Below are 17741 nucleotides of genomic sequence, written 5' to 3'. Positions count from 1 at the left end.
GTACCGCAGGCAGGCAGGCATGCTAATGCTGAGCAGCAGTCCTGCTGAGGTTACCCTGTGACAGCTCTGAAGCACTGGTCACAAAGGCCCTGGCAGCGCGTGCCATTCATGGAGGGCTCCTTAGTAAAGTCACATGCAGACTGTAGAACAACAGTAGCTACATAAGCATTTTTCTACCCTAGAGCGGTAAAGGAGTTTGCCACCTGTAAAAGCAAACCAAGAAAATGTAAAGGTATGGTGTGATAAATCTGATTACCTCTAGAATTGCCAAACTGTTATTTTTTTAAATCCTTACAAAAGAGGAAAAGAAAAATGATAAAATGGTGGGAAGTCTTGACAAGATGTGGCCTTGCAGGTTAGTAGGAAAAGAGTACTTGGATAGAAAAGTGGACACATAACATAAATATAATTTAAAAAACAGCCAGAAGGCCAGAAATTTAGCTCAGCAGCATAAGCGCCTGCCCAGCAGTGTGAGGCCATGGCACAAAAAAAAAAAAAAAAAAAAAAGACAGTAAACAACAACCGGGCGGGTTGGCACACACCTATAATCTCAGGAGGCTGAGGCAGGAAGATGGTTGCAAGTTCAAAACCAGCTTGGGGGGGGGGGGCTGGAAGTTTAGCTCAGCGGCATAAGTGCCTGCCTTGGAAGCAGGCAGTCGTGAGTTTGATCCCCAGTACTGATAAAAAGGAAAAAGATAAAAAAAAAAAAAAAAAAAAAAACCAGCTTGGGAAGAAAAAAAAAGCTTGGGTTACAAAGTGAGCTCAAGGACAGCCTAAACTGCATAGTAAAACCCTGTCTCAAAAAGACAAAAATAAAAAATAAAAGTGAAACAATATGAGATAATATACATATTGCCAGAACCATAATAAATCCAAACAGTGGAATAATTTCTTAACTCATCAATCAATAAACAATTTTTAAAAACTGGCCTCAGCCTTCCTCTTCCCTTGATGGCTTTGCCTGCCATGAACTGTTTCTCCTCTGCACCCTGCCTGGGAGTCTGCAGACCTGAGACTAAAACCTCTACAAACAGTGTGCTAAAATAAACCTTTCCTCCTTAAAAATAAATAAATAAATAATTTACTTCACAGCACTATTGAAGGTATGGTAAAAATCAAAACTCATGGAAATATAAACACAACCTTTTCAGTGAGCAAATATGCAATAATATATGGGAACCTTTAAAAAAGAACATCTTCCACCTCAGTGGAATTCTTACACAGATTTATCCTAAGACAAGAAAAATGCATAGATTTTATATCAAAGTGTTATTTAAAACAATGAACTTTTTTTAGCAGGTCTAAATTTTGGCAATCAATTAGTGGGGCAATGCTCACAATATATTCATAATATATTATACCTTATAAAGAAAACAGGGTTGTTAATACATGAAAAAAACTCTCTGGTCCGGGCTGGGGATTTAGCTCAGTGGCATAAGGGCCTGCCTTGTAGGCAAGTGGTCGTGAGTTTGATCCCGGGTGCCGATGAAAAAAAAACAAAACAAAACTCTTTGGTCTTTTTGAGGCAGGTTTTCATTGTGCAGTTCAGGCTGCCCTTCAATTCACTTTGCAGCCCAGGCTGCCTCTCCCTCACAGCAATCCCCCTGCCTCAGCCTCCCGAGTGCTGGGATTACAGGCATGCGCCATCATGCCTGGTTGACAATACATGAAAATATTGACAGTGGTCTTTTTTTAGGTAGTGTGACCACTGGTAATTTTTATTTTCACAAGTTTTTATTTTTTAAGCAGGTATTAGTTTTATAATCAGAAAAGGTGTCACACACAATATATTGCTAAATGAAAAAGATTAGAAAAGACCCATTTGCTCTTTTAAAAAATGCATAAAAACACTAAAACTGACAACAAAATGTAAAATACTTTGAATGAAGTTATAGGTTTTTAATATTTATGCATTTTTTTTTTTTGACAGCCTCTACGTAGTTCAAGCTTGCCTTGAGCTCCCTATATAGCTCAGGCTGGCCTTGAACTCCTGCCTCAGTTCCCCAAGTGCTGGCATTATAAAGGTATAAGCCACCATAAGAGCCTATTTAAAATAATTTTTTTTAATCATTAAAGTGTGTTTTTGAGGGTTGTTTTTTTTTTTGTACCAGAGGTCGAACTAACAACCTCGTGTTTACTAGGCAAGCACTTGAACCACTGAGCTAAATCCCCAGCCCAGAAAATGTATTACTTTTGTAAAATTTCACTAGAGGGAAAAAGTTGCGCTGTATTTTATCAGGATCTCATGGCAACTGACCTCAATTCCGCCTGTCTCAACTCCATCTTGCACCCTGTTCTTTGTTGTAAAAGCTCTCCAAAGCACGTTTCTTTACCTCCCTCCTTGGGAGGGATTTAGAGATCCTTCCCAAGATCTCTAAATCTGCTCTTCCTGCTGCCTCCTTCTGAAGCCACCCTTACAGTCTAGGTGGGCCATTAGTGCTAACCACAGCGAGGCCCTGTCACCATGGAGGGAATGGTTGAGCCAGCCTGGGTTAGTTGCTAAGGGGAAACCGGAAAGATTTAGTGGGAGACTTGCCTGGGTGGCAAAGGAGGGAGAAGCCCTGAGATGTCTAATCTGGACTGCTGAGTCAGTGATGATGGAGAACAGAGGTAAAGCAGGTGACAGCCAAGTTAGACACGGGCAGCCAGGTAAGTGAACGGGAGGAGTTCAGGACAGATCTGGCCTTGAGTAGCTAAAGTCATAGGATTGGGTGACATCAGGCAGAAGTGGAAGAAAAGCACAAACAAATCTCAGTATCCTTGGGATTCCTGCCCTGTAAGAGGTGAAAAGGTGTCAGCAGCTGAAGTGACTTAGGAAAGAAAGGTGGAGGAGTTCTACCCACTCGTGGTAGAGACAGCCACAGATTGATGGTTTACTTTTTTAATAGTGATTTCATTGTCAAGATTCAGTTCGGTACATTTCTCATAAATCTGGATTTTTGCTTTTCCTCAAAAACTAAAAGATCCACAGCACAGCACATATTTTAGGATGGCAGTAACCACCAAAAATTGAATAAAACCTACTTCCTTTTAGTTAGGACCAAACTCCTCCCCTTCTTGCCTAGCTCTGGCATAGAAGATGAGGAACTGTTTCTCTATGTGAATGAAAAAGTCCTGATTTTTGCTGGTCCAGAGAGCACCAAAATGACAGTCAGTCTGGTCCCTAAAGCCCTACAACACTCGCCCACTTGGCCTGAGGGCAGGCACTTTGGCACAAGTCTGAAGGAGGATCCTATGGAAGACCAGAGCTCAGCTCTCCCTCTCCCAGAAGAGACACCGAATTTCCTAATGTCAAATTTCTGGGTCCTGCAGGGGTCCCATTCAGCTTAGCTCTGTGAACAGCACACTCTCCTTGGACACCACAGTGGCAGTACAAGATACCATTTCCCAGGGGACTGATGGGCTGCTGTGCCAACCAAGTCGCCTGGCCAGGAATTTCCTGGCCTCCTTCCAGACTCATGGGCCACATCCCTGAGAGGGTCTACCAGGCGGCAAGCAGCCTCCGCTTTCCCAGATTCACACTGCTTCATAGCCCTACCTGGGAAAAGACACGCTGACTTTTCTAAAAATGCTGCCTTCTCTGGCAAGCTCACAAAGCCTATCAGTCTGGTGGTGTTCTGTACATGAAATATTTGGAGCTGTCTTTTAAAAAAAGAAATAAGCCTCCCTTTCATTATTATACAATTATGTATTGTCAAAGAGTCATTACCTAATTATCAGTTGTTTCACATTGACTCTGGGCCAACATATGCTTTCACCAGACATTTTATTTTGTGGTTTCATTAACTACTTAATTATCTGCCCTTTTGCCAAATACAAGATTCTGTAAAGATTCGGTGGCATAAATGAAGAAATAATTTTAAGTAATTTCACTTAATAAACCACTCATCGGTCACAGGCTGGAAAATAACCTTACCTTAAAGTGCTAAAGTGTGACACTGGATAAAATATACATTTTCTAGCTTCCCCATATTAGGTAATTCCGTAGAGCTGGATCAAATGCGGCTGAAAGACATTCTCATCTGAAGTGCAGCACTTTTGTCACAAAATTCTGAGATTTAGCAAAGTATTCTAGTCTTGAATTCCTGGAGTCCAACGCCTATCACATCTTTACTCTATGAACAATCTTAGAACAAGCAACTTAAAACTCTTGTTTTTTGTTTATTTATTTGTGTTTTTTGACAGAAAGAGGATCTCACTGTGTAGTTTAGGCTGGTCTCAAATTCACTGTGTGGCCCAGAACGCTCAGCCATCCCACCTCAACCTCTGAGCCCTGAGACCGCACACATGCACCGTAACACTCCAAGCTGCTCTGAGCTTCCCTCGGCCGCCACACAGAGACCACTCACCACCTCAGTGAGACAGTTCCCTGCTAAAAAGATGTCCAGGTTTGTTCTTGGACAACAGACAAAATTCTATACCTGCAATTATTTATTTGCAGTCTTGACCTTTTCATTTGAATCCACTGGTGTATTTTCTGACTAGAAATCAGAAACCCCAAGCAGAATAACACAAGCAGGCTGCAAGGCCCTTTCTGTTCACGTACTTCACCCTGAGTGCAAGAGGCCCTCAGCATTACACGAGGAAGTTTAGTGAGACTGCTGTACCTTATATATGGAGAGGGAGAGGAAATAGGGCCAATGAACTATGTGCTCTCTCCCAGTTTTGCTTCCCTAGGGTGGCTGGAAAAGTATCCTGGATTTCTATAGCCTCTGCCCTCTTCAGAGCATCAGATCCAAGCCAACCCTGCCCAACTCCACATCTCTTCTGGCTCCAATCCCTGCTCCTGAGGCACACTCATGCTCCTCCACTTCCCTGGGAACACAATGACCTGATGTTTCTGCTTGGACTAAGGCTGGCAGATAGATGACACCTTGAAGGGCATTTGCAGGGGCAAGGTCTCCACTCAGTCACAACAGAGTTTTCCATGGTAAAAGCACAGCCTCCAAAAGGAGGCATTAGCAGTTCCAACCAGCAATTAAAAAAATAAACCGCTGTTTTAGTCATTTGGATGAGTCACAGCAGAGGAACCCAGTGTCTTCCGTGAGCACAGCAGGGACCGTGGGTGTGAGGAACGCTGTTTCGAGCAGCTCAGGACCCAGGCAGGCTCTCTAACACAGTGCTGGTGTTTGCACAGGGCACAGATTTGGGATAATCACAAAAACTCAAAATCATCAATTCTGCTCAGGGAGGCAAAAGCCAATTCCTTCTATTAATGAATAGGATAAGACCTGACCGAGGTTTTTGCTCAGCAACCTAAACCTCCAGAGCGTCTCCTTTCCGCAAATGACTGAGCTTCACCCCTTTCCTCGGGGCACCCCACGTGGTATCTCTGAGACTTTCCTTCTTCTGAAGGACCCCTGTCTTAGCTTTCCAACTGGATCTTCTTCCCACTAATGGGCAAATCTGCTGGGTGAGATCACTGACAACACTGACCCAGTGTCACTAAGAAAGGACACATGGGCCTTCTTAAGCCCACACAAATCCCAGAGTTTGTACTACCCATATTCTACACACATTCCTTATAAGAAACAAGACCCAGCTAACCCACATAACACAGGACCCTTACCAACTCTGGGCGGGGTGGGGACTTGAGTCAAGGTCTCGGTATGTAGCCCAGGCTAGCCTTGAACCTCCAACAATTCTCCTGCCTCAGCCGCCTGAATGCTGGGATTACCAGCATGCATCACCATTCCCAAGCAGATTTTTTTTTTAAACAACACATTATGTGCATGTTAGGTAGACAACCAGATAAACTCAAAACAAGAGTCAAAAAAAAAAAAAAAAAAAACACTGAAAATTCTTTCTTGGCGCTCTGTTACTTCACCTGGAACAATGCTTTTGAGAAGTTACTATTTTAAAAATCACTGAACAGGGCCTGGGGATTTAGCTCGGCAGCATAAGCACCTGCCTTGCAAGTAGGTGGTCGTGAGTTCGATCCCTGGTACCGATAAAAATGAAAAAGACAAAAAAAAAAAAAAAAAAAAAAATCACTGAACAGTCTCTCTCCAGTATCCTATTAGCTAAATATTAATAAAAAAGCTGATCCAAACACAAATAAACCAAACTAAATATATTCTAGAGTATGAAGACCAATAGAAAAAAAATATTCAACTGAGACCATTAAAAAAAAATTAGAAAGGGGTTATATTTGACAAAAAGACCATGGATAGTGTTTTTCTTTCTACATTTATTTTTCAAACTTTTCATAGAAAATGTACTTATTTATATAAAAATACTTAATCTGTGTAACAACTGGATCTTCCAAGAAAATACTATGGGCACAATTTTATCAATTCCCACACTGAAGTTAAGGAGCTGGATGAAAGGGCTGAAAGCACCCCCATGTGGCCAGAGAGGGAAATGCTGGCGAATCCACTAACGCACTTCTTTTAAAAGGCCTTAGATTTTCCACAGGCTTTGCATCTGTTGACCACCTTGCGATATTATCATTTCTGCAAGAACTTAGAAGCTATTTGCTTGCTTACGGGTAAGCTTTGCTTTCTGTCAAATGAAGATGGTTTTATTTTTTTAAAGCATACACTAATTAACACAAACCCTTAAAATCAGCTGAATCTTCACTTACAGAACTGCCAGTCCTGGCAGGATGTGAGGCAAAGCTCTGGTGTGGGAACAGCTGAGCAAGGATGTAGGGTAAAGAAACCAATCAGATGGAACCAAAGCAGGGTCCAAAGAACAAAAGGCTGCTTTAGTTCGCCTCAGAAAACAAGCTTGGCTTTGGTTCCCGTTTTAGCTATCAAGAGATCAGAAGCCAATTCAAGAACCAGAATAGAATATAAGATAACACCACAAAGATTTGATTTCACACCAATTCACCAACATGAATTTAACTTCTAGACACTGAGGGAGAGTATCACTCAATATGGATACTGGTCAGCAACCCATTTCTTTGAGGAAAAAATTAAAAAAACAACAACAACAACAACAAAAAAGCTCATATCCCCATACCAGAGGTGTATGCTATCACACACTATATATGACTATAGAGAATATGAATGACCAAAATAATTTTAGATGTCCTTTTATGTTTTCAATGTCCTCGCTTGAGATAATTTTAGAAATAATTCTCAAAGAAGAAAATGCAAAGAAGGCACTCATAGCTCTAGTTTTTCAAAGACTGGACACCACCCTTGGTAATATGTTTTTAAAATTCTAGGACCATTAACACCTACAAAAACAACTCTGACAATAAAACAGAAGCCTAGGACTAAAACAATAGACACAGACACACCTTTTCTGTCTCCAGACACTGAGTATCATCTATGAACTACATTGAAAGACATTTTTTTTTTTGGTAGCAGGGACTGAACTCATGACCTCGCCCTTGCACGGTAGGGGCTATGCTTCTGAGCGATATCCCCAGCCCTCTGAGAGACATTTTGAACAGGTGGAGTATAAGTAAATACTGCCATAACAAGGAAGAATACTCAAGAGACAGTAAATGGAAAGATGCACAACATACAGTGCAATATACTGACTGTACAACGTAAATACAACCAACGTTATCTCCACACACTCAAATCCCATCTACAGACAGCCTGAAAGGAAACGCAAACACCAACAGTGGTTGAGTGTTAGAGAAGGCTAAGACTATGCAGAGGTGATTTTGCTGTCATTTCTGGCTTTCATTTTTAAATGATCCTACAATTTCGTCAGGAAGACTAGGATTGGACCCAGCATATTACATAACTGTGCTACACATCTATGTAAGTACAACAGGAGGCCATAGGCCAACATGGGAAGGGGGACTGGCCATGGGTGATCCAAGGCCCTGGATGAGATCTGGGTTCTATGTGACCCTGGCCATTGATTTCTTCATCTTGTTAAATAAATGGCTGGATCAGAATAGTGGTTCTTTATCTTTAGTAGGTTACTAACTTCTATTCCTATGTGACAAACTCTCCCTAGGGGAGAGGGGAAAAACAAAAAACAAACACATGTTTTAGAAACAATTCCAGAAGGCTTACAGATGCGCTCAAGGCTCCTGACCAGGTTAAGAATACTGGTTTAAATGCTCCTCCCCAGCTCCAGTTCTGCTACCACAGCAAGGCAAACTGTTTACATTCTTTACATCTATGTAAGGGTGTCACACAGCTGCCACCAAGGTATGCCACAAACATGAGCTTTCTGCCCTAACCAACAGCCACCTCTCAAAAGTGCAGGTTAACTCAACTCTGTCTTAACATGTGGCACAGATGAAAGAATCAGTCCAAAGAGAATTCTAGGCTGCAGGTACAAATCAAACTGTGAAAGTCGAGCACAGCAGATTTAGAGCCATTTCCAGAGGTATTTGCCACATCCTGCCATCTCAATTAGAGGCCAGTTTTGATGAAATGGTTACACTAGCCTCAGGATTCTTCAATGCTAGAAACTAACTATATACGGGATTAAAAGAAAAGCCACAAAAAGCAGCATTTGGTCAGCAATAAATTACCTGTCAAAAGGCAAGGCTTTCTCTTTTTGTTTGTTTTCTGAGACAGGGTGTCTCTATTTAGTCCAGACTTGCCTAGAATTCACTTTCTGTCCCAGGGTGGCCTCAAACTCAGTGACCCTCCTGCCTCAGACTATCAAGTGCAGGGATTACACATGTGTGCTATCAAGCCTGGCTGCAAGCAAGAATTTCTTCAGTTACCTACTCCACAAAACACCCTGTTCCCTTTCTTATTTCTATCATTAACACTTCCCCACTCAAAGCCAAGATAATGTTTCCCCAACCCCAGGAGTCAAACAGGATCGACAGTTTTCAATTCTGAAAATTCTTATATTAAAAACGAAACAAGCTCTACTTCACGTGCTGAAAACAAAAACACAGAGTGAAACTGCTACAAAATACTAGTATTTTTGACAAATTAGAGGTGAGGGTATGGGTGTGTTCTGTTGTATCTCAGTCACATCTTGGAGTTTTGCTTACCTAATTCTGCTTCTGAAATAAGCAACATCAAAACAGCCACAAGGACTGGGGATATAGCTTAGTGGCATAAACGCCTGCCTGGCAAGCACAAAGTCCTGAGTTCGATTCTCAATTTAAAAAAAAAAAAAAGCCACAAATCAGAAATGTGCAGTGTCCCAGGCAGTCCCCAGGGCCTTGCTTCCTGCCCTAAGGCTTCTAGCTCTGAGACTCTCATAGGGCTAGCTCCTTCCTGGGGACTTGAGCACAGTTAATCATTATCACATGTGCCCAGGTTGAGCAAATTTGGTCTTAATGATGTTCAGGGCTCCTGGGCTTCTCTGCCTGCCCCACTACTACAGTTCAGCTTTAAATTCCTCAAGTTCATTGATGGCTTTCTGCTATTGCTGATGATCAGTAAAAACTCTACAACTCCCTGTGACAAAAAACAAAACAAAACTAATGGCAGCAAAGGGGATGGCGTAAGTAGATTAATCGGTTTCTATTTTTTAAAATAATTCCACACAATGACACTTGTGGGCCAGGGAAGAAATTATCCTTCCCACCCACAGGCTACACCAAAGTAAGCTATTGTTTTGGGGGGATGCTGGGAACTGAACCCAGGGCTTCTGCACACTAAGCACGTGCTTTAGCACTGAGCTATGCCCAGCCCCATACAAACACTGAACAGTACAAGAAGTTTGGAGTTAACTAGCAACAAGTCTGAAAATTTGGTTACGTATGTAGGTACAAAGCTGGTTCATTAAATCCCTATTCTGGCCCTCGACCCAGTGCATTTCAACTAAGGCATCATCCACTTCCTTCTTGACATTTATCAAGCACTTGAATAGGTACTGTGCACCTGCTCCTTGGAGGTGCTTCCCCTTGTCAGCCTCTTGGTCCTGGGCTCCATTGCTAGAGCCCTTACAACTTTCTACAACCTCTGTCCCTCCCTTTTCCTCACTCATTTCATCCTCCAGAGGTTCTGGAGTTTCCTCCTGGGAAAACAGCTCCTGGGCTGGGCAGTGTCCCCCGACAGTGGCAGACTCTTCTTCCCGCAGAGGAGGGCCACACAGGGCACTCTCCTGGGGGATCAGGGCCACATCTTGGCTACTGCCCGACTCTTTGGAGGTGGCCTTTTTCTCCTCCAAGGCCTGAATCACGTCCTCAGGAGCTCGAGGCACCTCCCGCAGCTGTCTCACTCGTTCTCTCTTCTTCCTTCTTAAATGAATCCAGGAGTTTTCTATGGCTGTCAGGAAAAGGCTAATTTCCTCTTTTCCACAGGGAACTCGTTTATGCTGAACCTATGTGGAAGAAAAGAAAATCATTTTTCCTTTTTTACCAAATGTCCTGAAAAAAGAGAGAAAGAGAAAGAGAAAGAGAAAGAGAGAGACAGAGACAGAGAGAAAGGCAGAGAGAAAAGAAAAAAATAAGCGATAAGAAAAGAAGGGAAGATGAGTACTTCATTGACGCGCTTCACCAGGTACCTTCAGGTCGGTGAGAATTTTTTCTATCCATGTTGTCACAACCACTATGCCTTCCACTGTCTCAGAGCCCAAAGATGATGCTTTGAGGGATAACTCTTTCATTACAGACTCCAGCACTACAAATGTAATGGGTTTCCTTGGCTTCTCTAATTTTCTTCGCTTACTTGGTGGTGACTGAAAGAAAGAAGAAGTCATGGAGAAGAGAAAGAAGTTATATAAATAATAAAATCTCATGCCTTGTAACGGACTTATCTATGGAAATTTTCACAACTTCTGCTACCAATCACAGAGCACTAAAAATACAAAGGCATTTGCACATTATTTACAGAACTTAAAGCAACACTGCAAGATATTTTTACCATGTCTCCATTTTACAAAAGGGAAAACTAAGATACAGACACTTCAAGATCACATAGCTACACACTTCAGACACACAGCTAGTAAAAGCAGGGCTGGGACTGTCTCAGCCACCAGTACCAAAATCTTCCAAGTGCTGAATGTCCTTATCTGCATATTGTGTCCAAAGCAGGCCTATACAATTATCTAGTTCATGAGAACTCAAAGATCCTACTGAATCTCAGCTGAGTGAGTGCCCAGAGGACACAGCACTAATGAAAACACTCGATTTGAAAACAGGTGCCATGAAAATCCAGACTGTTATGGCCCATTCTATCTCAAGCTTAGAAGGTCCCCACTAGAGGGACTCATGTTCCATTTGAAAAGCTAAATGGTAACACTGTACTATATTTCTTTAAAGTAAAAATTTTCTAAATTTATCTTTTAAAAAAATGACTAAACTCACATCATGTTTTAAAAGACAGTTGTACTTGTTGACAAAATTAAAACTTGAAAATTAAGACAATTCTAAGGTTTAGGCAAACTGAGCTGGCAAGAATAAAAAGAAAAAAAAACTCAAGAGAAGATACTGGTCACGTTTGAAGGCTGGTATTGGAGGGATCCCTCACACCCACAGCGGCTAGCTTCGCTTGTGCCAGAACACTAAGAGAGCATGTGCATGGGCTTAGAAGCTCCAGTTACTCGGCGAGGCCTTGTGAGAACCGAGCAGCAGCCTCACACACAGACTAAAACAGCCAGTTTACTCTAGTCTAAGAGACTGTTAAAGTAAGGCATAAATAATCCCCCCCCATCTACATTTTCCCCTCTCCCTCTCCCCCTGCAGTGTTGGGAATGGAGCTCAGGCCTCATGTCTCACAGATGGTAGGCAAGCATTATGCCACTGAGCTGTATCTCCAGCTGTACATCTTCTCTGCACCAGAGATTAACCAACAGTAACAATAACAACAAAAACCAAGAAAACTGAAGAATACTAGAGCACTAACTTAGAAGAAAAAGACTAAAACCAAAGGGTGTATATGTAAGATTTGCTTACACACAGCTCAAGAAATGAATAGTGAACTCTTTTTTTTTTTTTTTTTTTTTTTGTCTTTTTCGTTTTTATCGGTACCAGGGATCGAACTCACGACTGCCTGCTTACAAGGCAGGCGCTTATGCCGCTGAGCTAAATCCCCAGCCCGATGAATAGTGAACTCTTAAGACTTGTCTGAAACTAAACTTGTTCAATTATGCGTCAGAAAAGATGAGACAAATTCATATTGACACTATGACAGCAATATTATAATTAATCACCCAACATAAAAGACAGAATTCCTATAATCTACTGAGTACCTAACACTTTGCATTATGAAGCTTGAAATAAGATTCATACTAAGCTGGGAAGAAGGAAAGGTGGTGGTATGGGTGAGGACAGGTGAGAAATCAGATTCCCCACTGCATTTCCCAACATTCAGGCTGTTCCTATGGCGAGTTCGCGGGAACAGCCATTCCTAGCAGCCCACCAAGCACACTACAGGCCAGCTTTACATATGACCACGAGGACAGCACTTTACTAGCTCTTTTTATACCTCCTCTTACACATTATAATCGTTTGTGCTTGCAAATTTCAACCAGCAAAGTGAAGCTATTCTCTTTCTCATTTGTCATGCTAGAGCTAAACTGTAATCCTCTTTCCCCCAAAAGTCAGAATGGACTTTTCATCGTTTCTAGAAATTTTTAAAAAGTGCATTTTCACCAAACCTAGTAAGACTTCTATCAAAGATCTGCTTTCAAAGTGATGAGGGAGCAGGCCAGGGATGTAGCTCAGCAGCACAGCACATGCCTGTGAGTACAAGGTCCTGAGTTCAATTCCCAGTACCAAAAGAAAAAAATCAAGTGATGAGGCAATCACAATTTTGCTTCCTTGAAACTAAAATGCAAACTTCCCTAACTCGAAAGTGGCTCCTTCATCTTGCGTCCTGGCCCCCAAGTTTACTATGAGAAATCAACAAATGTGGCTTTTTGGGGGGAGGTGCTGGCAGTGGAACTCAGGTCCTTGCACATACTAAGCACATGCTCTATCATCGAGCTACCCCCCACCCCAACATACAGAACATGGTTATAGATTTCTAAAAGCTGTGTTAACATACACGTAACTGTACATACCCTTAGGGTGCTTCTCAACTTGGTTTTACTCTACTATAGAAACCTCAAGAGACAGATAATTTATATCTTAAAAATTCTTCAGCAAGGTTTTTAAATGATTAAACATTAATTAAGCAATCATACCAGTTGCCCTCTTGTTTATATTGGAAATTCCATGTAGGCAGGGTAAAATGCAAGATTAGGTTTTACATCATCAATAATTACAGTCAACCACCAGGTATGGTAACATAAGCCTGTAATTGCAGCACTCAGGAGGCTGAGGCAGGAGGATCACTGTGAGTTCAAAGCCAGCCTGGGCTACACAGTGAGTTTGAGCTAGTCTGAACTATATAGCAAGATACTATCTCAAAAATAAATACAAAAATAAATAAAATTATAAATAAAATCAACCATACAGTAATAGGTCATTTTATACAGTGTCACAAACACTAGGTAAAAAGCTGATTTTCCCCAGTTAAAATGATTTTATCTTGCTAGTATGCTTGTAATTTCAAACCACAAATACTTTATGGGTTATATTATTTTGTTTTTGGTGGTAGGGAATCAAACTCAGAGCCTTGTACATGCACCATCCAAAATTACAAAGTAAAAGAAGTCTGGTGAGGAAATGTAGATCATACAGGGGATATAGGTTCTGTGTCTTTTAAACTGCAATGAGTCAATGAATGACAACCAACAGGTAGGTAGCTTCCACTGTAATTTATGTTTAAAACATATTAAAGCCACAGATGGGGTGAAAAACTGTTACTTAATGTTAAAATATGTTTTACTTAGCAGAACAGTCTATGATTATTTTCAAATCTTAAATTTCTACATCTCAGTGATGCTGAGGAGGCAGCTCAGTGGTACTGTACTTGCATAGCAAGGACAAGGCTCTGGGTTCAATCCCTAGCATTGCATAAAAGTAAACTAAGACTCAGAGTAAACAGTCAGGAGACTTTCGAGTTGAGGTATAAGCTGACACAAACCAGTGACATGTGGGCTGTACTGCCAAAGCTCTGCTGAGACACGCAATGAAGTTGCAGGCAGCAGTAAAGAACTGTATTCTTCTTTTTAGCCTTAGGAAAAGAGGAAGGTCATTTGCTAAATAGCCACTGAGAACAAAGCCATGGCCTTCTTGTTTTGGAAAGCAGTTTCCAGAATGGGCTTGAGGGGAAAACAACGCTCTTGGCCACTGCACTGGAGCCTTCATTGCTCTGCAGCCTCTGAATGGCTATTCCCCCAGGTTCTCCTGTCTATGAGAGCCTACGTGCCAGCACCAGCACCAGGCAGGGACACAGATAGGTGGTGCACTAGGAAGCCAACCCAGATCAGCCCTCCTGCGGGAACTATCTTGCTGCCTAAGGGCAGAGCTTTTTTAGCAACACCCTGTAGATTTTCTGTTACCTTAATCTGATGAGTTACTGTTTACAATGCTCCAAAATCATCTCTGGAATATATGTAAAAACAGTAAACAGTTTAAAAAGCAAAGGAAAGTCAAATACTACATTTTGTAACATGTGGATCTAAAAAAGAAGACACGAAAGTAGAAGGGAGACTATTATTAGACAAGAGAGGGATATAAATAAGGATGTGTGGAAGGGGGTGTGAGAGGGTAACAGGTGGATGGGAAAAGCTGTTACCCCTTTAAGAGATCATGATGTTGATGTGAATTTATTGTAGTGAAAGTGTCCCCTATATTAAATACAACAACAGGTTACAAAACAACTTTGTATTTTAACGTGTAATGATATCAAGACACTATCTAGAACGGTATTCACTTAACTGTCTTCACCTGTCTATGGGACTAAGACACCTGGCACATTTTTCTTGTTGTTTAAGAGTATTTTTTGACTAGTGCTTTTACTAGATGTTGCTAAGTAGAGGATATTAAGAACTCTTTAAGTGACATTATGACTTTTTAAAAAAGGCTTCCAAGAGCAGGGGATGTAGCTCACAGGTACAGCACCTGCCTGGTAAGCGCAAGGTCCTAAAATCAATTCCTGGAACCCCCCCCCCCCAAAAAAAAAGGCTTTCAAAAATACATCTGAACAGATAGAATTATAGCAACTGAAACTATCTCAAGTTCATAAACCAAGACATATATATAAAATTAATGTTTTTATCTACTGTTACCCAACACAGCACTTTCTGTGACAATGGAGATGTCCCACATCTGTACTGTCCCACATCTGTCCCACATCTGCGAAGCATGTGAAACACAGCCGTGAGACTGAGAAACTGTTTCCATTTTTAATTTTTTTTAAACCACACTGTGGATTAAACCAAGGGTCTTGTACATGTTAGGCAAGTGATCTTACACTGAATCATACCCGTGCTTTTATTGTGAGGCAGGGCCTCACTAGATTGCCCAGGCTGGCCTGAAGCTTCATCCTCCTGCCTCAATCTGTCAATTTTATCCACTTTTAATCCAAGGCGTAACGCATGGTCATTGGCTCTCGCATTGGACAGCACAGACGAAGAGGGCATGGCAGGAGTCTTGAAGCAGAGAAGCCACTGAAGTTTCTCTCTGGGGAGAAGGACAGCATGAAGCTGCATTTCATACAAAGTCTTCTGCATTGTGTGAGGTGTAACTTTCTGTATATATTACTTGGGTAAAAATAAAGGGCTGGGGATATAGCACAGTAGAATGCATGCCTAGCATGTACAGGGCCCCAGGTTCAATCCCCAATATTACAACAAAATTGTTTAAATTTAATTTTAGAAGAGATAGCCAGGAATGGTGGTTCACACCTATAACCCCAGGGCTCAGGAGGCTGAGGCAGCAGGATTGCTGTGAGTTCAAGACCAGCCTGGGCCACATAGAGTTGAAGGCAGCTTGAACTACACAATGAGATCCAGTCTGAAATAAAAACAAAATGTAACAAAACACACACATATACATACACATACACACAAAAAAATTAGAAAACCTTAAAAAACAAAAACTGGTAACAGTGATTATCATAGGATGGTAAGTTTACACTGATTTTTCCTTTCTTCCTTTAAAAAAAAAAGTGCCTTGAAGGAAAAGGGGTAGCAAAAAGGGAGAAGAAATTATAGTTCAGATATTTGTTTGGTAAATAGTTTCTACATGCCAACTTCCATATACTGCTCAAAAGAACGGTAGAATAACTAAAGAATGTATAGTTGGGGGCTGGGGATTTAGCTCAGTGGCATATGCGCTTGCCTGGCAAGTGCGATGTCATGAGGTCGATCCCTGGTACCAAAAAAAAAAAAAGGCCCTGTCTTAAAAGAATGTATAATTCTTCCTCTTAGAGAACTTACAAATCAATGGATGAATCAAAATGTCTGTGGCATAAACTATAAATCAGGGTAACTTTTAAGTAAATTTTTATATAAATCAGTATGTCTGCAGTCAGTAGACTGGCATCTTCTTAAAGTAATCACCTTGGAGAACTATTTACAATACTTTAAGAAGCCACGCAATAGTTTTTGTTTTTGGGGGGGTTTTGGTGGGGGAAGAGGGTTGGTATTGAGGATCAAATTCACAATCTTGTGCTAACCAAGTAAGCACTTGAACCACTGAGCTAAATCCCTAGCCCCTCACGCAATAGTTTTAATAATGTCCAGCTATTAAAAACAAAGAATCAAGGGGTCAGGATTTAGCTCAGTAGCATGAGCATCTGCCTGATAAGCACAAGGTCATGAGTTTGATCCCTGGTACAAAAAAAAAGAATCAGAGTCAGGCATAGCAGCACACATCTATAATCCCAGCTCTTGAGAGGCAGAGGCTGGAGGATCTCTACAAATTCAAGGACAGCCTGGGCCACATAGTGAATTCAAGGCCAGCCTCAACTACAGAGCCACACCCTATCTCAAACCAACCAACCAACCAACCAACCAACCAACAAACAAACCCATTTTTCAAAGCACAAAGATACTCCATCTTGGATGACATTCAAAATAAACATTAAAAAAAAAAAAAAACTACATGGGCCAGGTGTGGTGGGACACACCTGTAATCCCACAACTCTGGAGTGACAGGCTAAGGCAAGAGGATTAAAAGTATCAGTTCAGCATGAGCAGCTTTACAAAACTCATCTCACATTAAAAAATAGAAAAGAATTCAAGATATAATTCCATGAGAAGGTCCAGAGTTACTTCTTTATTTATTTAGGTACCAGGGATGGAACTCATGACACTGCACTTGCCAGGCAGGCACTTATGCTACTGAGCTATACCCCCCAGCCCTCTGGAAGCAATTTAAACTATCTAGGCATAGTGGCACATGCTTGTAATTCCAGGAGGCTGAGGCAGGAGAAGTGCCATTAAGTTCAATGCCAGCCTGGGAGGAGGTGGGTTCAAGGCCAACTTGAACTGCACAGCAAGAATGTGTCTTTAAATAAACAAATAAGTAAGTAACAAAAAGTAAGATGAAAGCAATTTAACAAAATTCTGAGCTTCCAAGGAAAACTCCTTTAGGCATTAAAAACAAAAAACAAAAACCTAGAAGCAGTAACCAAAATAAAATGTCTATAAACTTGATGACTGACAAAGATCAGTAGTAGCCAAAACAAGAGTGAAACTCAAAGTTTCAACCCGATGTCTGTCACTAGCTGGCAACCATGGGGCACCCACTCGAATCCCTCAGCTATCTGGAACTGGCTCAAAAACCTGTGGAGAAAGCCGGGTGTAGTGACTCACGGCTGTAATCCTAGCACTGAGGAGGCTGAGGTGGGAGGATCGTTGTGAGTTCGAGACCAGCCTGGGCTACATGAGCTCAAGGCCAGCCTGAACTGCATAGCAAGACCCCATCTCAAAAAAGAGAAAAAGAAAAAAAATTTTTTTTTCTCATATGATAAGGGAAGTGAAAAAAAAAAAAAAAAAAACCTGTGGAGCAGTAA

General features: G+C 41.4%; 1 protein-coding gene across 1 annotated transcript in view; it reads right to left on the bottom strand.

Annotated features, from left to right (window-relative positions):
* Positions 1 to 3749: 3749 nt before the first annotated feature.
* Mettl16 (methyltransferase 16, RNA N6-adenosine) overlaps positions 3750 to 17741 on the bottom strand; it is a 75751-nt gene continuing 61759 nt past the window's right edge. The window contains exons 9-10 of the mRNA XM_003469674.5: positions 10396 to 10569; positions 3750 to 10212 (exon numbers count right to left, since the gene is read on the bottom strand). Of these exons, the coding sequence (XP_003469722.2) occupies positions 9616 to 10212; positions 10396 to 10569 (771 nt within the window). The 3' untranslated portion in view covers positions 3750 to 9615. The remainder of the gene's footprint in view (positions 10213 to 10395; positions 10570 to 17741) is intronic.

This window comes from Cavia porcellus, unplaced genomic scaffold, assembly GCF_034190915.1.
Source record: "Cavia porcellus strain 051 isolate PalLab524CR breed Dunkin Hartley unplaced genomic scaffold, mCavPor4.1 scaffold_6, whole genome shotgun sequence".
Lineage (NCBI taxonomy): Eukaryota > Metazoa > Chordata > Mammalia > Rodentia > Caviidae > Cavia > Cavia porcellus.
The sequence above is the reverse complement of the archived record's forward strand: the minus strand, read 5'-3'. Positions and strand labels throughout refer to the sequence as shown.